This window comes from Canis lupus, chromosome 2 (genome assembly GCF_011100685.1).
Source record: "Canis lupus familiaris isolate Mischka breed German Shepherd chromosome 2, alternate assembly UU_Cfam_GSD_1.0, whole genome shotgun sequence".
In the NCBI taxonomy this organism is placed as follows: domain Eukaryota; kingdom Metazoa; phylum Chordata; class Mammalia; order Carnivora; family Canidae; genus Canis; species Canis lupus.
In genome coordinates, this window is record NC_049223.1 from 52732169 (window position 1) to 52753088 (window position 20920).

The window sequence follows — 20920 nt, forward strand, 5'->3', positions numbered from 1 at the left end:
CTTAGACCACAGGGTTTAGGGTTCGTAAAATGGCGCAAATCATACTTAATTCTCTGAGGTTGACTGCATCAGGAATCTCATCTGTGATGACTCTTAGTATTAGGAAGGTGGGCTTCATTAAAGATCTGCTTAACTGTATGAGTCATCATAATCCCACCACTAAGATCTCACTGAAAATTATACTTAACCTTTCTTAAACTATACAAATATAAATTATGTAAGTTTAATTTATAAATGTAATTATATTTATATAAATAAATATAAATTATATGTTGCCTATTTATTCCTAGGTAAGACTGCACAGTGATGAACCTTAAGTGTCAAAAAGTTACGTATTGGTGGCTAATGTAAAGGCTGCACCTGTAGGTATTTTCATGTAGACTGTCCTTTAGGTGTAGTTTGGAGTTTGAGAAAAATGAGGTGAATATATTTAGCTCCCTCTTCTGGTGTATTATGAGATGGATATTTTTACTTCAAGTGGTTTTGTGTATTTTGGGAGCGACGCCGCAGTTATAAATGTGATGTTGAGGGCCGTTGTTAGTGTGCCGTCCAGTTCGTTTCTTCTTGTACCACTGCGATTGGTGAAACACGGAGCTGTCGCCTGCAAAAACCAGTCGGTGAAAGCATCACATGTTCTTAAGCTACCGACTGACCAGAATGTACCGACTGACCAGAATGTCAGCCAACGAAGGCTCAGGTGGCGGGGGTACACAGGGGCTTGATTTGAACGTTAACGGGGCCAGTGATCATTTGCAAGTGCCCTGCGTCTAAATATTTTAAAGTTATAAATCACGTGAACGGACTGTTCGGTCAAATCTGTTCCATCATCCTACCAGGGCAGTTACTCCTTCATAGTGAAGTTAATCTCGGTTTCTTGGGTCCCACGTTCTGCCCCAGAGGGTGGTGATGTGGGGAGAGTAGCCCACTTCCCCAGCCTCCGGCACATCCGAATTCAGTCCCACCATGAGCCCCACACATCCAGCCTGGGCCCAGGGCCCAGCCCCTGGGAGACCTGCCCTGGGGAGGACGGAGCTGGGGAGGAGGCTTGAGAGGCCAGTCAGGCAAGGAAGTCCTGGATTCCAGCTAAGTGTTCTGAGTGTGTCCCCGGAGAGAGGTGGGCCTGTCCTTGAAACTTGCAGGGAGAGGCCCCACGGGAAGAGGGCCCAGCACCGCGCTCCGTCTTGCTCAGGCCTGAGTTCGCTAGTGTCACAGCTCAACTGTTTTGCGTCTCACTTCTCCTCCCTGTTGCCTGATGCATTCAATCACCCCAATCGAATAACCGTAGGATTCTGTTTGTTTGCAGCCTTGGCCCTTCCGGATCTTGCAGAGCAGTTTGCCCCTCCTGACATCGCTCCGCCTCTGCTGGTGAAGCTCCTGGAAGCCATTGAAAAGAAAGGTAATCAGCGGTCGAGGGGCTCTGTTAATGTGTCATCGAGTCTTATTCCGGGGCTGTCGCAGTTTGCCTCTGTCTGTCGGGTGTCCATTAAATCCGCTACTTGCGAGCCAGACACACAAGCTCTCTGTCACCGCGTAGTGCAGAAATAACCTTGGTCCGATTTCTGACTCCACGGTAACATGTACTTACTGTATGGAAACTATTAAATGCTCCATAATTTAATAAATACAATTAACTTGCTCTTTCATGGCCAGATGGCTTTGCCAAAATCATTGACATGCCAGCTAAGATTAATAGTAGGGGTTCACTTCCAAGAATACTTGGTACACATCTAGAGTAGATATGGGATGGAAACTGGAATGTCTTTCTGGCAGCAGGCTCACAGGTTCTCCAGAGAGCTGTGTTTTGCATGCTCAGTCTGTTTTGTGTCTTAGGTCTGGAATGTTCAACTCTATACAGGACACCGAGCTCCAGCAACCCGGCTGAGTTACGACAGCTCCTTGATTGTGGTGAGTGTCGTGGCGCTAGAAAGACAAATGGGAAACACAGTCCTTACCTTTGGGTGTCCGATAAAGTGCAGAGTTCTAAGTTGGAGGGGCTCAGAAATCACGCACGGTTCCCTCTGCTCTACTAGGGTGACGGGGCAAGCCGGCACTGATCTTCGATGTCCGCGTCCTGGGTCGGGGTTTGTGTGCACGCCTGCCTGCAGGCATGTGGCCTGTCCTCATAGCCAAGAGCCTCTGGGCCCCGCAGGACTTGCAGAAGAGAGAAGCGCCCCCTTTGGGATTTCTCTGGCTCTGCCTACCGACCATCTTTCTCTGACTGTAGTTGGCTACGTCGGATTCATCTGGATCAGCTTAAAAAATATTTATGAGTCCGTGTCATTTAACAAATGTCTCTTCTGACCTTTCCCATTTTCCTCTCCTTTGTAACATTTTTTCGCTCTTCCTTTCGTGGTCATTTGCTCTCTTGTGCCGTGTTTATAGGAGGTAACATCACGGGCCTGTTGCCTTTGGTGGTGTACTGGTAAACCCAGCTCTCAGGGAGGCAGGGGGACCCTGGTTTGTAGCAATTGGCCACTTCCACGGAGTGAATATGCCCGCCTCGGCCAGTCTCAGGCTGCCACTGTGTCATCACTGAACCCCAACATGGAAAGTATTGAGCGCAGGTGGCCCCTAAGAATAGGCCAGCTCCAGCACACCATTGGGTAAATGACACCGATTAATGCACCCAAGTGGTGGCTTCATTATTTGTTCCTTCTCTTTGCCAAACGGAATAAGACCACCCATGTGAATAAATACCCTGGCCATCGTGCCAGCAAGTATTATCTTCTGTATTAACTTAACTTGCAGGATCTTTCAGGTTCTTCATTCTCCCCCAGAATTTTTTTTTAGAAAGATAATTTAAAAAAAAAAAAAAAAAAAAAGATAATTTCCCACCTCACATTATTTTAGTTGAATTTGGATGTTGGAAACCGAAAGAACGAAACCAAATTTGGGAAGAGGCTCTTCTTGTAGGAACTATGCTCATGCGAAGAATGTAGTGGATGAAAATGTGAAGTTGAGGCAGCTCATGACAATTTCTAGAAAAGATGTTCTGGGAAAAAAAAAAAAAAGATCCTATCTCTGTCTGTAAATAGTTTCACCTGAATTGCACCACCCAAGTGTTTGAAGTTTGAAAAAAAAAAAAAGAAATGTTTCAAACTTTCATTTTTATTTTGTGCATGGAAACCAGCCTCACACATGTGCAGGGCATGTGCCTTGGTGGCTGGATCTCCTGCCTTAACAGCCGGAGTAGGTCAGTAGGAGCTGACTGACAGAGAATTCTAGGTGGAACACTTGTCCATTACTTCTCACAGCCTCACCAGAGTGGTAAGGAAACAGTGAATTTTGTCCTTAGTTGCAATTGAGATACATGTTTTGGTCAAAAAATTGGTCACAGGAAGTGTGTAGACATCAGAGACCAGTGACACAGGAGTTATTTGAGAAATCGTGGTTAAGCTTTTAAATGTGACTGAATACAAATGATGCACTTCAGCTGTAGAAAACATCTTCGCATCACCTCTGAGATGGAATAACTAACCAAAAATCACGTCAGCAATGTATTTTGACAGTTTTTCTTCGCCATTGGAGATCAAAACCCACCCGGAGAAAACCGGTTTCACCTGGATTCTGTGTGATTCGAGTAGAATTTTGTGAGAAGAAAAAAGGGTAAACATCTAAATTTAGGAGTGGAGACTTTTTATAGCTTGAGGATCTTTCCGTCCATAAAAGTATTGTCATACCTTGGAGGAAGCATAAGTCCTACTTTAGAAAAAAAAAAAAAGAGAGAAAAGAAGTCATGGCTTTTAACCAACCTTGTAAGTTCGCAGTGTCTGGAAGGGGTAGATGTAGAGGACAACACCCACCTTTACTAGCACCCTACTATTTTGTTTCGTCTCCATATTACCCCTGTGATAGCCGTATTTGTCACTGCTGATGGCAAAGCTGGGACTTGCATCCAAATTGGTCTCATTCCAAAAGTCCTTATTCTTTTTTTTTTTTTTTCCATTGTATTGACCTAAAGTGAATTATTTTTTTGTTGTTCTCATTTGAATTTTCTCCTGATTTTAATTTTTATTTATTTTTTTTATTTTTATTTTTTTTGGTGGCTCTTACCCAGAAGCAGGCATTTTCTTTAAAAGTTCTCATTACAGGAAAGAGAAATTCTGTAGCTCTGGTGGTAGGGGTCAGCTGGACTGACTGGTGATTGTAACATGACCAAAGACCAGATCGTGCTGTTAGGGTCATATACAGGGTTATAGGTCAGCTCTACCTCATTTTTAAGAGGCTTTTCTAAGAGCACACCTGTCCTCTACTCACTAGATGCCAGTAGCTTGGTTCCTAAACTGTAACAGTCAGAAATGTCCCCAGACATGGAGAGTGGGGTGTGGGGTGTGGGGTGTGGGGCGGGGCACTAGACTTGAAAACTTCCACTGAGAACTTAGGTAGAGGTCAGCCGGGGAGGCACCCCCTGCCTTGGGGAGGAGGGGCGGGGGCTGGAGGGCTTGCTGGTCTACCTGTCTTGAGCTCACTCAGAGTGAGCTGGGACCGAAAGGCGGTGCGGGTCTCGCCCAGCTAACCTAAGTCCTCACTTAACAGACGTCCTTGGCTCTTGGAGGAGCTCACTAGGGAGGCTGTAACGCAGAAAAGGGGGCGTCCAGAACAAGTCAGGAACTCCAAGGAGCTTCAGAAGTTACCTTGGGAGAACTACAAACCAGTGTGCCGCGTCACCAACGCTCGTGGGTTTGTCGCGAAGGGGGCTTATCCCAAGACTTGAAATAAGATGATTTTCTTCGAAGGCGTGAAGCTCTTTGCCACACGCCTCACGCCTTAGAGAAGGGCTGGGGCGAGTCCCATCTCCCTGAGGACCGTGACAGCTCAGTCCTCGAGCATTAGGCCGGGGCCTGCGCGCGGGGCCGCGAGGGAGCCGCCCGGGCCCTGGGGACCCCCCGGCTAGTGGAGCGGGCCAGCCCGGCGCCGGCGCAGAGGGGCAGCGGGGGACGGCACGGCCTGCGGAACGTTGGGCATCTTCATGGTTTTTACCATCACCAGGCGGTCTTCTCACCGTCTTTACGCTGGAGAAAAAATTAGGTAATATTCCTTGGGCAGCGCGACCTAGTGAGTGAAGCCTCCAGGGCATGAAGGGCCCGGGCTGGGGGCCGTGGCACGTCCCTTGGCGGCGCAGCACAAAGCTCGGCTGCGCAGGCGCAGCGGGGGCGGCGTCACTTCCGAGGGGCCTTGGCACTCGCGCTCCCCCCCCCTCAGTTTAATCATTCTTTTCGCCCAGCTCGTCAATGCACGTCCTCTACCACGCGCACTCTCCTCGGCTTCCCTGGGGTCCTGGGCTCCCTCACGCGGGCTGCCCCCCGGGGTCCCTCCTCAAGGCCCCGGTGCCCCAGAGGCCTCCCCCGCCGTGGGGCGCCCGCGGCCCTTCCGGCCCCAGCACCCCTCTTTCTGGGGCCACTGGGCCTTCTCCTACCCGGGCGCAGAGAGCACGGCTCGGGGTGGTGCCGCCCAAGGCGGGACTGTCCGACCCCTTTTCCCGCTGGAGGCTTTCCTGGACAGATGGGCTCATCCTGTCATTTTTCCCCCCAGAGATCTTTATGTATTTATTTGACCCCGAAAGTGGAAGCGCAAGCAGGGGAGCAGCCGCTGAGGGAGAGGGAGAAGCAGGCTCCCCGAGCGCACCCAGGCCCTGAGACCATGACCTGAGCCGGAGGCAGACACTGAACCACTGAGCCCCCGGGCGCCCCTTGTCCCCCCTTCTGGGCTCGTTCATTGCCACAGATGAGATGAGCTGTATCCTCGTCAGAAGACCCTGTCAGCTTTAGGGGCCTAAACGTTCTAAGAATGTTAAAAATATTCTTCTGGCCATTTTTGAGATCGAAGGGTAAATCCCACCTATCGTTTGTTCATTCGCTCTGTTGAGCTAAATACCATGAACTCTGAGGTGCAGCATTTAGCAACGCAGAACTTAGGCAATCTCTGGATTTGCAGCCCCTGCATTCCTGTTGGGGTTTTCCGAAAGCCTTTACTGATTAGCCATCCCTGGACAGAGGCCTTCGCAGGGCACACCCGCCCTCCAGAAGGCCTGGAAATCCTGGGGGGCCACTGTAGGTTGCCAGGGCTGCCATGACCACATGCCACAGCCTGGGGGGCTTCGAACACAAACCTGTCTTCTCACCGTCCTTGAGCCTGGACGTCCCAGATCACGGCAACTTTGGTTTCCTGCGAGGCCTCTCTCCTAGGCTCACGATGGCCACCCTCTCACCGCGTCCTCGCGAGGCATTCCCTCCGTGCTTCTGTTCCTAGGGTCCCTGCGTGCGTCCACGTTTCCTCTTCTTAGGAGGACACCAGCCAAGTTGGATCAGAGCCCAACCCTAAAGGCCTCATTTTAACTGAACCACCTGTTTCAAGGCCCTTTTCTCGAAATACGTTTATCTTCGGAGACCATAGGAGTTAGGGCCTCACCCTATGACTCGCAGGGGGACACAGTGCAGCTCCTAACGGGGCAATTTTTTTGTTTTTATTGTTGCCCCACAGTCTGGGAACATGCCTCTGGCATCATGGGCAGGAGCCATCACGCTCAATGCTCAGCGCTTGAGGGACAGACTTCCACAAAGAAGAATTGTTCTATTTGCAGTGCCAGGAACAACCGCTGTGAGAAGCACTGCTGATGAATACTCGAGAGTTTTATAGCTGTCCTCGCACTGCTGCCTTTCGTGTGTCACATTTAAGTCAGATGTTCAGAAAAATTGGCCCAACCGATATGTACGACATCTGAAATGCCTTTTTTAAATGTTTCTGTCGCAGATGCCGCCTCCACGGACTTGGAGATGATCGATGTGCAAGTCTTGGGAGACGCTTTCAAACGCTATCTTATGGACTTACCAAATCCTGTCATTCCAGTAGCCGTTTACAATGAGATGATTTATTTAGCCCAAGGTTTGTCTTCTGTTCTGAGAACCTCAAAGAGCATGTATTGGGATGCGGGGGTGCGTGTAAACTCTAGTAAATCCTGCATATGAAGAGTCACGTTCTAGGAGATCTTAGTGGGAACGGGCCCCCTCCTGGCACCCTCCCTCCCCAGTAGCGCCGGTTCGCCCCCTTACCAGGGCATCCGGAACGAGACCCAGGTCCTCGTTGGCCGAGGAGGACTGTCCACGGGTTGAGATGGCTAATTGTTGACCTTTTATCAGCATTAACAGAGTTCACTACGTCACTGAAGACCACTGTGTTCCAAGTGCCATCTTTGGATTCAGGGGAACCAGGGACCCGGACCCATGGGCCGGGGTGGTTCTCCTCATTTTCCTCGAGTGGCCATTACAAGATGTGTTGAGGGAAGAGGACTCTCAGGCTTAGGAGCTTATTGCTCAGTTAAATGCTTTGGGGACAGGAAACTGTGGTTCGTAACCTTCAAAGTTAGAACGAGTGATGCTTATCTGATGCTCCTCCAAATCAGCCAATCACACTCGAAGCTGCTCAATAGAGGGCAGATCTCAGCCAGCACACCCTGATCCTCTTGCGGTTTTTTTTAACACCCAAGAGTTTCTTGCATTTCCATTTGACTTGAGATTTCTCCTTGCTCACAATGCCTTTTCTAATGAGAAGAGCAAATGTACTGTCCATTGCATCTGATGACTTGATTTAAAAGGGCTCGTTCTTCAGCTAGAAGAACAGAAATGTTCTGGGTGTTTGGTCACTGACATCTAGGAACAATCTCATCTTCCTTTTTTCTTTTCTTTCTTTTTTTAAAAAAACTCTGTAGAAGTGCAAAGCTCTGAAGAATATATCCAGCTGTTGAAGAAGCTCATTAGGGCACCTACCATACCTCATCAGTATTGGCTTACGCTTCAGTATTTGCTCAAACATTTCTTCAAGCTCTCGCAAACCTCCAGCAAGAATCTTCTGAGTGCAAGAGTACTCTCTGAACTCTTCAGCCCTCTGCTTTTCCGATTCCCAGCAGCCAGGTAAGGTAAAAGGAGAGGAGCATTGCATTTTTGGGTGATCCAAACCTGATGGGTCATTAAACTTATTCTAAGGACACTCGCTCACAGATGCATGTGCACCTTTATGCCCGACAGACACACTGACTTGAGTGTGTATAAGTGAATGTGAGTTTGTTGTTTAGGAGAAAGGTTTCTAATAAAACTCTTCTCTCCTTTCTGTAGCTCTGAGAATACTGAACACCTCATAAAAGTTATAGAAATCTTAATCTCGACGGAGTGGAATGAACGACAGCCTGCACCAGGTAATGCCTTCTGAACTGTTAAAATTCTCGTGGTTCTTTTTTTTTTCCTTTAGAATGATAGCTTTAGACCTTCTCTGAAGTAACATGAGTTTCTTCTTAGACTCGAGATCCATAAGGTGTTGCCTTGCGATTTACAGAAAAGGGGGGCTGAGCGGTAGTATATACGGTCAACAGCACCTGCATTTCAGTATCCGTGGGTTTTAGGTGATCTTAGTTTTAGGTGAGAGTTGTTGGGAGACCTCGCCCTGTCCCTCAGTTTTGATGCTTCCAGTTGTTGCATGAATTATGGAGCTCATTTTAGTTGTTGACGTTCTTGTTTTTCTTTCTAATACTTATAAAGTAGGGGATTTATAATTACTATATAATCTGAAGTATTTTGGAATGTGTTTTTTGGAAGCAGGTATGCTGAGAAACGTCTGTCAAAATAAACATTTTCAATAATGCAAGCAGTATGAGACCGGGGTGTTCGCTGCAGCAAGTTGGAGCAGGCCAGACACTTCTTTGAAAGCACCTTGGCATTCAGTTAGCCATTTAACAAAGCAGGAAATGTAGACCATGTTAGCAGTGGGTTTAATTTAAACTGACGTATTTTTTCTTCTGTGGAAAGTCTCAACAAACCCCACTCTGCTGTATACTTGTTAAAAATTAGCCACCAGAAGCTGGTCATTGAGAAGAATGATCAGGGCCCAGTAAGTGAAGTTCAAGTTTCAGGACCAGTAGAGAATGTGACTTGTGGTCTTAATTTATGCCTAGAATTAAAGTAAAACATCATGAATTCACTCTTTATTATAGGTAACTCATGCAAACTACCCAGCTTCTCCCTGTATAAATGGGCATGGGGACCCACGGATGCGCGTGCGGCCACGGGGAATTAAGTCATGCCTTTGTAGGTGCCTCACAGCCTGGCGTGGGGGTTTGCAGCCCGATGGGGCAGACCGAGAGGGACGGGCCTTGGGCTTAGAACCCACCCGTGTGCACGGCAGGATGGGATAGGTATTTGGAAGGGCTCCTGCGGCCGGGCCCAGAATATGGTATCTGGAGGTAAGAGAGGCTGCAGAAACAGTACGTGAGGGCACGTGTGGTATGTTCCAGATGTTCCAGGTCCCAGCCAGCAGCATGTTCAGGGGGGCTCCTCTGAACTGTAGGAGAATGGCAGCAGACACATCGGTCACCAGTGGCCTAGGGCTTTAGTCCAGGGGTGGCCAAAAGGTTTCATCTCACGCGACTCCTCGTTAATAGATTTGGGGACCCTGTGTTGGGGTTCAGAGGCTGCCTTTGGGCTCAATAGGAGAGATTCAGTGGTAGGTCACAAGTACCCTGTGCTGAGGGGACAGGGGGCGGGTGTGAAACATGACAGCTTTCGTGACTGCCCCTCTCCCTCAGCCCAGCCCAAACACCTGGATGGGGAAAGAGGCTGAGTAACAACAAAACAGGACCCTGGGCCAGAGGGCAGAGCCCTGCCTTCCACTTCCTTGTGGTGCGTGCGGTCTGTCTCAGGGACCAGGGACAGCTGAGCCCTGCTTGCAGTGAAGCGCTGAGGGTGGTCCCGGTCTCCTCAGACCCCCCACCCTTCAGGAGATGGGGACACATGGAAGCTTAAAAGCCAGCCTGAGTTTGGTAGATACCCACCAGTGGGAATCCGTATTGGAGTTTAATCAGTCTGACTGGTGAAAACTGGTTAAACGTCCTCATCAGTTTCACTCTAATTCCACCAAAAAAACAATATCAAAAAACTTTATTTTTTTTATTTATTTTTTTTACATTTATCCATTTTCGCTATGGACACTTAAGACTGCCTGCTAGGTCACAGACCCTGCTGCATTCCTCTGCCAAGAAACCGGTGTGCCAGTTTCCAAGGTGGGTTAGTCCCCCGTTGGCCGGGGTGAGTGGTAAACAACGCACTGAATGTTTACTGCTCCCCGTTTATGCAGCCTCCTCAGGAAAATTGCATCTGAGTAATCTCGAAACCCCAGGTTGAGCCATTTTTCCCTTTGTGCGGCATCTCTTAGCTATTCTGAAGAATGTATAGGCTCTTTGGGAGCCAAGAGATACTTCAGGGTATGTCTGACTTGTGGGAAAGGATGGAGGCCCTCGTCCTGAACACCTTTGTATTCAGGAACAGATTCACAAAAGTGATCGGCAGGACACGCCCTTGGGTAGAGAGATGATTCCTTAGGCCTGGTAGGAATCTGACATCTTCCTAGACTCCTCCGTCATTGCCCAGCATGTGCTGTTCCCAGAGCATCTCCAGTGGACGCTCACCCATCCTTCATTGGCAGCAACTTTTTGTCATGAATAGAAACGAGTACTTGCATGATTTGGGGGAAAGAGAGGGAAGCAAGGCTATTACGGGATAGACGGACATCTTTGGTAGCTTTTAACCTGCTAGAACTATGAAATGATAGGCAAAACTGACGATGTTTGAGGCGATGTGTCAATGCATTTACGTGAGACCATTAGCACACAGAATCTTAAGTATTAGGTGGTAGGAGGGTGTCTAACTATGAAGAGAATTGTAGAGATGTGGTGGGTGACACGAAGGATGATTGAGTAGATGGAAAAGGCTCGGAGGGAAAAAAATGGGACTTGAAATGGGCTTTGAGGAATTGGTACAGTTTGAAGAGGGGGAGAGGAAACAATATTTCACTTCAAGGAGTTCCAAAGGCTTAGTAAGAATACATTGCAGAGTACAAAAAGGATGGCTTGCTACACTAGATGTTAAGGAGTAAATGTTTTAAATGAAGAGTATCATAAAAGGCATCATTTTTGAGTTGAAAGCTTTGTCCCGCTCTTCCTTTGCTCCTAAGGAGACGGAAGCGCCCCCAGAAGTTGAGAGCATCCCTTGGTGCTGACCAAGCAGTGTGAGCCAGAAACAGGTCACCTGTGCTGCAGCTGCTGCCTGGGGTTTGGGGGGGAACCTTCATGAGCAGTGGGGCTGCATGTCATGTCCGTTCCAAAGTCCTCTGAAGTTTCCAGTACAAGCCACATGCGGTGAAGAACCCCAGGGCAGTTTTTACAGAATCACCCCACAGAGTCTCCAGTCGATCTGGGTTTGAATCAGCTCTTGCTACTTATTTATTTGCTGAGTTCCTAGCAAGTAACTCAGCCTTTCCAAACTGTGTTCTAATCTGGGAAATAGAAATAATGCCTCTCCCCGGGATGGGTGTGAGATTTGAAGGAGGTGATAAGTACTGCACCTCAGGACCCACAGCCCGTCTCTACCATCGCTCAACTCTGGGTTTTGACCCACCTTCCAGAGGGGACCCCCTTCTGCAGCTCCCAGCACCTCGCTGCCGTCAAGCCCTTCTCGCCCCTGAGCCCATGCTGCCAGCCAGCCAGCCAGCCCAGCTGGGCCTCTAGGCGCCTGTGCGGGTTTCCCTGCTAATCTGCAAAAGACACACTCACTGAGCAGGTGCTGCTCCGTGGGTGCATTGCCTGGCGGGAGCAAGGTTCCTTACTGAGTATCATGCCCTTTCCCCTGTGTGTGGCCTGGTGGGTGGAGGCACCTGGGTTTCAGCAGCAGCTCCCCCGGCCACGTGGTTCTGTGCAGTGCACAGAATGCACAACCACACAGAGCAGCGCATAGCAGTGCCGTCGACTTCATCTCACAGGTAGGTCGTGTCCCTGCCCGAGGTAACAGTGATCATGCCATTCAGTAGGTTTATGCCCATAAGACCTGGTCCTCTTAAACTTAGCTTATTCTCTAGTTTTTCCTGTTATTTTCTGCTCAGCTGCGTCGTTCCTCAAGGACACAGGCTGCTTCTCCCATTGAGCTCCTCCTAGCAGTGAGCGAAAGCAAAAGATAACAATCATCCAAATGAATTTTTGAAATTTCTTTGACAAACTAACCAACTTTCAAAGAACTTTGGCACACCCACTCATTTAAAGCATCCAGCAACCCATGAAGCAAGCATCTTCCCTCTGTGGAGGGAAACTAACGTTTGAAAGGTTAAACACAGAGTCACGAGGTTCTCAGAACTTGGATAGGTCTGCTGTTCCCTTTGTTACAGAAAGTCTTAAAAATACCGAAAGCTGAACAGCAGGTTTTCTTGAATCATTAGGTGTTCTGTTTACCCTACTGATACTCAGGTAGCTAAAGCAGATTTCTATAGGGCAGCTAAGGTAAAAACAGGACCATTTAACACAGGCTGGCTCTGAATGAAACCCATTCTAAGTGTATTTACATATTTCAGATTTCATGGATATATTCAGAAATATTAATGCAGCATAATTGAAGTCTAATATTGCACCCTCAAGCCCAGAGTGGAAAATAAATGACTCTTTCTCCCTCCTGCCCTTCTACACCTGTCAGAGTTAATGTTTAACCACTGGCGCATTGCAAAACATTCATCCTGAAGAGCCCGATTCATAAATCTTGTTTTAAATGCTCTGGGCTTGGTTTTCAACCAGGACTAAAGCAAGCACTAAGGTAGAGGGAAATGACTTTCAAAGAGTTTTACTTTTCTCTGATTTATTTTTTATTGGGTTTAAAATGTGGTCTGACATTAGAGGGTTGTTTCAAAGGTGAGAAATGAAACCTTGAAAAAAATGCATATATTTAGATGGATAGGAATAAACAAAGAGGCAGGCCACACTGGGTTATAACGAAAAATAGGAAGTTTTATTGGTGCTCTGATAAAGAAATGTATTTCAGGCTGCATATATATTGATGGGGTATCGGTCAGCTTTTGTTCTCACGGCACAGCCTTCACCTCCAAGGAGGACAGCATCTGAGAGGGAAGGCAGCGCTTCATTCTGCTAAGCAACGGTCACACCTTTTCACATAGTTTGTAGAATGTATCCTATGGAAATCTGGGTTTACTTATAAATTCAAGTGAACCTTTTCCTTCGTGCAGTGTCAGAGCACTGGATGTAGACTAAAGAATTTGCATCATACTGAAAGGCCCTCTGTCCTAATTTGTCTTAAGTTAAAATTATGAAGGGAGGCATTCATTTAACCCTTGAAAATTTTGGTTCTTTATTTTTTTTTTCTTTTCACTGCAGTTTTTTTTTTTTTTTTTTTTTTTTTTAAGAAGCTGTGTGGTATGAAAGCTGGTTGGGGGAACACTCACTATCTGAAGTCGATTTGCACAGTGTGAGAGTGTTAGTCTGTACCTTTCGAACATATTTGCACAATTTAAGGATATTCTCTGCCTTGATCACACCTCCTGAGAAACAGAATGTGGCTTGTTTTCACCCCTGATATTGAGCTTTACAGAACTTTGAGGAAAGGACACGTAGTAAGACGTACCGTTTCGAAGAATCCAGAGGTGAAGTTAGTTTTCAAGTATGTGTTAAGTTCTCCAGTGTGGCTGAGTGTTTGGGTCTCAGATACATGCTGAAATTAAAAGACAGCTTTTTTTTTTCTTTTTTTTTTTGAAAAGCATTTCCTACATGGGCATGACATCTGTACTTTTGATGTATTAGTTATTTGAAATGAATCCTAGGTTTTAATTTGTGTGACATTTTGGGCATAGGGGGAAAAGCCATGAGCCACGCAGGAGGTTGAGCATTTTCTCCCAAGGAGAAGGTACTGATTCTGTTCTACCAGCAGAGGGCTCCCTTTTTAAGCTAATGAAGAAGCGCGGCCACTTGCCCATCACTTTTCAAAGCCTAAAACTGAATGGGCAAAGGACTCCACTCACACTTTCCGTGATATTCTAGAACCTCTATGGTAGAGGATCATACGTATTGTGAAAACCTTGCAGCAAAGTTTTCTAATCTGTTTTAAGACTTGCTTTCTCTAAGTTGAGGTTGTACTGCTTTCCAGTGGACGGTTTTGCTTCTGAGATGGAAAACACTCTAGAAAATGGGATCATCTTGGAAGGTTTAGACATGAAACATCATGTAAGTTCAGACAGGTGTGCTTTAGAGACAGATGTTTCCTTGGTTTCTGGCTTTAGAAAGACAGTTTTTAAAAGCAGGGCTGGAATCTACAGCTGAGGGTGCAAGGGTGTTTTCAGAACGGACCGAACATCTCTGTGATCAGCAGGCAGGAGCTGGAAGATTCACCTAGAGACTCTTCCTTTCCATCAGGAAGTAGGTTTTATGTGCTCTTTCGGTGGCACCAAAGGAAAGTTTGTAAGTCCACTTTTATTGTGAGGTCGGTGCAGGTAACCCTCAAGCTGGGCCTGCCCGTGTGCGGTTGATGTTAACACCTAGCTCTTCCTTGAGCTCTGCATGGGACCATGGGTCACCCTCCTAGGCAGAGTCCGAGGGTAAATAAGATAGAACCATGTTCCTTTATGGGGAATTAGAAGGTAGTTAAAAAAAAAAAATACAAGTAAGCTAAAAATAGCAAACAGAAGAAGTTTTGTTCTAGGTGTGAAATTTTTACATGTGGCCTAAGAGTAATTAACTTCGGTTTCACTTGTTAATGTTAACTTTCTCTGGCAGAAGGAAGTGAAGACCTGGGCCAGTGGGTGGAGAAAAAGGGAGTTTAGGACCAGACACCTGAAGGCTGGTGGTGGTGGTTCTTGCCTTGATCTCTTACAAACCACTGCACATCAGGACTATGTGTGTGTGTGTGTGTGTGTGTATGTGTAGCCCGAGGGATTTGCTTGAAGTGCTCTTTAGATTACTTTCTGGTTTTAGCGTGAGCGATTCTGTGATTTTACATTGTGATGGTTCTGGAGCTATTAGGAAAGCTGTCCATCTTAGGCTGATGGGAGTGAACATTGGCGTAGCTCAAACTTTGGTCCGGTGCCTGGCAAGTTTCTCAGGGGGCAGAGGTGCCCTGGGAAGGCCTCCCGTCCTTCTGGGCTCTCTTCCTTTGCGGCGGGCAGCAGTCACGTGGGCGCCGGGCAGACACACCTTTTCATTATCAAGACAGCCCTGTGGCCAATTAAATGTGAGTTGCCCTCGGGCCCATACAGGCGCCTGCAGCGTGGGCTCCTGCCGAGCCTTCCCGGGATCCCCCCCCCCCCCCGCCCCCGCCCCGGGCCGCGCGCCCCCGGGGGGCAGTCCCGGGCCACCTGCGGGGCTGCGTGTGTGAGCGCGTGGGAGGCGCGGAGTTCTGGGCCGTTCGGGAGGTTCAGGCCTTTACAAGCAGGGCTTTGATTCTATTTTTGCTGAACTAGCTCCGCCGCTTCCTGTGTCTGGCCGCGCAGCGCCTGCTCCTCGGGGCCGCAGCCGGGCAGGGAGCGCGTGTCCGGGCTCCTCCGTTAGGGCCACTTGTTAGCCCGTGACAACTTTGACTTTGCCTCGGGCTCCCCCCCCCCCCCCTCGAAATCCCGAGCTCAGCAAATATTTGAACCTGCCCGGGTTAATGATGAAGCCGTGATCGTTATCTGCGAGCCGTGCGCCGGCCCCTCTCCCTCCGCCGCGCAGCGTCCCTGCAGCAAGCGCGGTCCCGGTGCCGGGTCCCCAGCCCGCCCCGCCCGCTCCGGGTCCCAGCCCGCGCCCCCGCCGCCCCCGCCGCCCACGGAGCGCCCCGAGCCGGCCTCGGGAGCGGGGAGCCGCGGGGGGAGCGAGGCTGCTGCCGGCGCCGGCCCCGCCGCGGGAACTGCAGACATGCACAACCTGCAAAGTAAGTTGCCCGGAGCCCCCCCCCGCCCCCCCCTCCCCGCTCCGTGCACGCGCGCAGCCGACCTCGCGGGTGTGCGTGAGCCGGAGTCCCATCAGGTGCCGCCTGCGGAGGGCAGATAAGAGCCCGGCGGAGACACTCCTCCCCGCGGGGGCTCGGCGGGGGGCGGCCACGGGTACCGGGGAAGGGGCGCGCTTGCAGAGTGCTCGGCGTGGACCTTGGTGCCGGGCCAGGCGGCTCGGGAGACGTGGAAAATCACCTGTCTCCCCGCGCTCCTCCCGGGCGGCTTGCCCCGGGGTCCAGCGGCGCGACCGCGCTGTGCCGCGGGCCCCAAAGGCAGGGGGTGACCCTCTGGGCTGTGAGCCTGCCCCTGGCTGCTTTGGGGGGACGAGGACACATTTGCGTTCAGCAGGAAAAAAAATTTTTTTTTTTCTGAACCTTCCTGAGGACAGATCCCACCACCCCTTGGACCTGTGTGTGTGTGTATGTGTGTGTGTGTGTGTGTGCGCGCGCGCGCCTGTCATTTTGAGTTTAGGAATAGCAAAGTGTCCCCGGGAGCGGGCTGCAGGGGTTGGGTTGAGCCTGCCTTCCTCATTAATGGGGAAGATGAATTGGACCAGACGGGACACAAGTGAACGGAGCTCAGAGAATGCCTTGCTCTGCTCCACTCTTTTCCATGATTTATACGGTAGGTGGGAAGAGCCCGTTGACAATGGGAAGCGTACATTAGGCTCTAGTGAGGGTGGCAGGATTATATGCAGAAGAGCTTTAAGGAACTAAAATTAACAGATTTATAGGGGAATTGATTTCTTTACTTTACATATTTGCCAACCGGGATTAACAGTCCCCAGAGTGAGGCATTTGAGATGGAGGGAGAGAAAAAAAAAAAAACTCAGAGTGATTACATCACTCCCCCCCCCCCCCCCCCAGCAGCATTAAGCCCATCTTCAGACTTCTGGTGCTGCTGGTGAGAAAGAGTTTGCAAATATCATTGCTTCCTCTACCCTCCTTTCTGAGGTACAGCCTCTTTCTCTCTGGAAGTTATAACTTACCTTGACTGGACTTTGAATTAGTAACATTAAATTTCTGCAGATAATATACACATCTTCATTCCTGTAAAGATTTTTCCATCATTAGCCCTTAAGGTTTAGTTTTTACCATGTTTGGTAGAAGGAGATTTTTCTTTCAATTGTGCTTTCTCCTGTGGTACGTTTGTAACAGTGTTTAAGTTCTGGGTTGTCAGTGCATTCTGTAGGAAAGAAATTAAATATCCAGAGTTCTTGATCTCTTCTGCCTTTAATACATACAGGAGGTACTTAAGGACTGGAAAACAGACCTTAAATATGCCATTTCCATGCATTTGTAAGATTTTTAAACCGAGGCATGATCAGGCTCTCTGTAAACCCAGATGCACTGGGGGAGAGGGGAGAAAAAAAAAAAAAAGCTACGTGCTGCAGCATATCAGCTTTTGTCAACCTGCCAACAGCGGAGCGTACCATGCTGCAAGGAGTAATAAAAAAGGAATTAGAAAACTCACTGGTGGAGGAGAATAGTCAAATTAAACACCTTTTTGAAACGATGTGCATGTATACATTGCCATTCTAGTAAATGTGGGTTCTCAGTGAGGTTGGGATTGTGTTAGGGCTGGATGTCGAAGAGAAATGATGAAGCAGGAGTGGTCTGGTGACATTTTTCTGACTTGATTGGCTGGGGTGTGTGATGTAATAGGTTACAGTGCAGCCCCTTATAGGTTTTAAAATGAATTCCAAGACACCATTACAAAGAAAGCCGGACTCTTTTCTTATAACTGAGCTCAGCCAAGGAAACTCTCGCACAAATGTACAACACTGTTTGGAATATGGAAGACCTGGATTTAGAATATGCTAAGACAGATATAAATTGTGGCACAGACTTGATGTTTTATATAGAAATGGATCCACCAGGTAATACTGCAGTATTCTTTTAGAAAGCTAGTTAATTTTGTGGCTTTTTTTTTTTTTTTGACAACTACTGTAACTGATCCTCTTTCGATTTCTCTTGATTAACTTGTTCTAATTTAATAAAAATTAGCTTGATCAGAGCTTGGACATTACATGCTTTGCCTGTAGAAGCAAGCAGGTCAGGCTGTGTGTGGGGAATGCTTTTTCTTACTTGAACAGATAGGAATTGGATTCCAGTTTTTCACTAGTGTCTTTTGTTAATCGAGGTCCTTTGCTATTTGTGGGTTATAGTGTTGTGTGTCGTTCATACTGTTCCTGTAATTAAAATGATGCGTCCTTTGTGCTGCTTTTCTCTTGTGACAGTGGAGGAGGACAGTGTGGTACTTTGCAGTGATAACACTTGGTACTTGAGGGAACATGTAAAACCTAGCAGTGATTGCAACTCAGTCCTAGGTGACCTGAGACTGTTCTAAATCAAATGCCGAGACTTTGCCTGTTCTTATATTAAGATACCGGAATGGGAAAAGGAGTTGGCTTCCCATTATGCAGTCTTCCCCTTTATAAAATATTCTCGATAGACTCCTGAGAGGATTTTTTTTGCATGAAATACTAACCGTCCTTTAAAACTTGTGACTCAGAATTCGGTTACAAACCCTAGCCTCATTTTGCTTCCTCAATTGTAGTCCAGCACTAGCCCTGCTCCCAATTAAGAAATTCAGAAACACTGCAGTCTTTTATTTGTCACCAATTGGTACAGGAATACTGATTTGACATTGAGGAAGAGGGATAGGGTTTTTCTTCACTCTTGGCATAGAGAGAACAATTTATCCAAAAGAATATTAACGTGAATACTTAAAGAGATTTGGGTCACAGATGAGTTTCTTAAAGTGGCTTTTGGCAGGATAGTGCCTGAAATACTAAGATTAGAGAAACCCAATTCCTCCTCTTAAAACATATTGCTTGTAGATGAGTTTTATTACAGCAACAGCATTTGTGGAGGACAGAAACCAAATTTGTCTTTTATAATTAAATAAGAGGAGGAAATTAAAGCCAACCCATGTGGTTTCTCCTGCTCATATGTTCACGGTTTCCTATTTTAGATGGATTTGATCAGGCCTGAAACTTTAATATAACTAGAGCCTAGAAGTAGGAAATGCCGGGACTCTGGATTCACTCTGAAATTCATTCACATGGCCAACCCAGTGTAGTTGTGAATCTGTAAGCTGTTCTCTCCCTTCTCCACTTTCCTTTCTTTTTGATCCATCCTCTGTGAAAGATGTCTTTATTTGTTTAACAAAACGGTCCTGTTTCATAGACTTGTGAATTATTGCTCTATTTCACAGTATTCTCAAGAAACTTAAATTAGACCTAAGTATTCGACTGTAGCTGGTATTTGCAAACAACTTTTTCTTTCTCTTTCATCTGCAGCATTGCCTCCTAAACCACCAAAACCCACCACTGTAGCCAACAACGGTATGAATAACAATATGTCCTTACAAGATGCTGAATGGTACTGGGGAGATATCTCAAGGTAAGGCTACAAACACTCTTTGAGTTTTCGCTCGAGAGAGAGAATTCTAGTTTTAGAGCAAGAAATGCACCAGCATGCTAAGTTCCATTTTTAGGATATCCTCCAACATAAGCATGAAGCATAGTTGGTTGTCTTCCAGGGAAGACCAAAGAGGTCCCAGAGCACTGGGGGGACTGTGGGTGCTGGCTGCCACAGGAAATTAAATCCTCGACAAGTTGTGTTATTTGCAGAAAATGTCAGGGAAGCCCCCAGGGTGATGTGGCACTGTCTAAAGGTGGGGCCCAAAGTCACTTTCTGTTAGGGAGAACTTGTTAGGGTTAATGTTCTTGTCTGAGACACATCTTAAAAGGGCATCTTTATTGGTAGCTTTTTTTGAAGGGGGAGTAAGGAGTCCTTTCAGGGATCGGATCATGTCTTGTTGTGCTCATTTGTCAGTGTGTTTGGTTAAAAAATAAATGAAAACTTTGTCCCGCAGATAGACCATTACTGAAACAGGTAGTTTTTAGGTTTGTCTTTCTGTAATGAGGTGAAATTTGTAACATTTCTATATCAACAATACATGTGATCTGTAGGGGTGGGGGTTGGGGGGGCGATAGAGGAGCTCTGTGTCCTTTGTGTTTAGTTTGCTGTGAAGCTAAATGAAGAATCCTCAAGGTGAGCTTTGTTTTTTTCATTTCAGGGAAGAAGTGAATGAAAAACTTCGAGATACAGCCGATGGGACCTTTTTGGTACGAGATGCATCTACTAAAATGCATGGTGATTATACTCTTACACTAAGGTGAGTCAGGGAAGGTAGCAAAGGTTGAGGTGTGCAAGCAGACATTAAAACACATTTCTTTAGAGAAGACCGTAACGCCCTTACGTCTGTTGTATCCACAGGAAAGGAGGAAATAACAAATTAATCAAAATATTTCACCGAGATGGGAAATATGGCTTCTCTGACCCACTGACCTTCAACTCTGTGGTTGAACTAATAAACCACTACCGGAATGAGTCTCTAGCTCAGTATAACCCCAAACTGGACGTGAAATTACTCTATCCAGTATCCAAATACCAACAGGTAATCGAAACAAAATTCTCCTGTTACAGTATTTAGACAAGATACCTTCACAGCGTTGTGAAGCAGATGAATCCCATGTAATGAGATGTTAATGACTTTTTACTTGTGATCACAAAAGGACGGTTTGATAATGGCTAAAACATTGACTCAATACCTGATCGACTGATGAAGTTCTCTCTCTCTTCCATTCTCTCATTCTTCCAGGATCAGGTTGTCAAAGAGGATAATATTGAAGCTGTAGGGAAAAAATTACATGAATATAACACTCAATTTCAAGAAAAAAGTCGGGAATACGATAGGTTATATGAAGATTATACCCGTACTTCCCAGGTGAGTTTTCTGCGAAAGTCAGTTGACTCTCCAGACTCTTAGTTACTAGAATCTGAGATGTGTCCTTTCAGTTTCAAGAAAAAGGTCAAGTTGAGCTCCTGCTATTGGAAAAGATTCTGTATTTGTAAAACACTGTTGATTATTCATAGCATCTCTAGACCTTTTACATGACCCTTATAGGTTCCAGAATAATAAGTACTTATGATAATTGAAGAGGCTGCTGTGAGTGTCAAGTGGATTTGACGTGATTCCTGAGTGCACTTTTTAGCTCAGAAAACTCGTCTAACCTCTGACATGGAGATGGGACCGTTAGGCCCCGTCATAAAGAAGCAGAGGCTCCCTTTAA

General features: G+C 47.1%; 1 protein-coding gene across 7 annotated transcripts in view; it reads left to right on the plus strand.

The window, feature by feature from the left end:
* Positions 1–20920, plus strand: part of PIK3R1 (phosphoinositide-3-kinase regulatory subunit 1) — an 80707-nt gene that overhangs the window by 53433 nt on the left and 6354 nt on the right. For 5 of the 7 annotated variants that reach the window (XM_038530761.1, XM_038530764.1, XM_038530763.1 and 2 more), the window contains 9 exons: positions 1304–1396; positions 1831–1905; positions 6751–6882; positions 7706–7907; positions 8109–8188; positions 19082–19184; positions 19864–19962; positions 20064–20244; positions 20449–20574. In XM_038530761.1, coding sequence (XP_038386689.1) covers positions 1304–1396; positions 1831–1905; positions 6751–6882; positions 7706–7907; positions 8109–8188; positions 19082–19184; positions 19864–19962; positions 20064–20244; positions 20449–20574 — 1091 coding nt within the window. Of the gene's footprint in view, positions 1–1303; positions 1397–1830; positions 1906–6750; positions 6883–7705; positions 7908–8108; positions 8189–15685; positions 15717–17473; positions 17657–19081; positions 19185–19863; positions 19963–20063; positions 20245–20448; positions 20575–20920 lie in introns of those variants that run through there. The other 2 variants (XM_038530768.1, XM_038530767.1) reach the window with 2 other exon arrangements.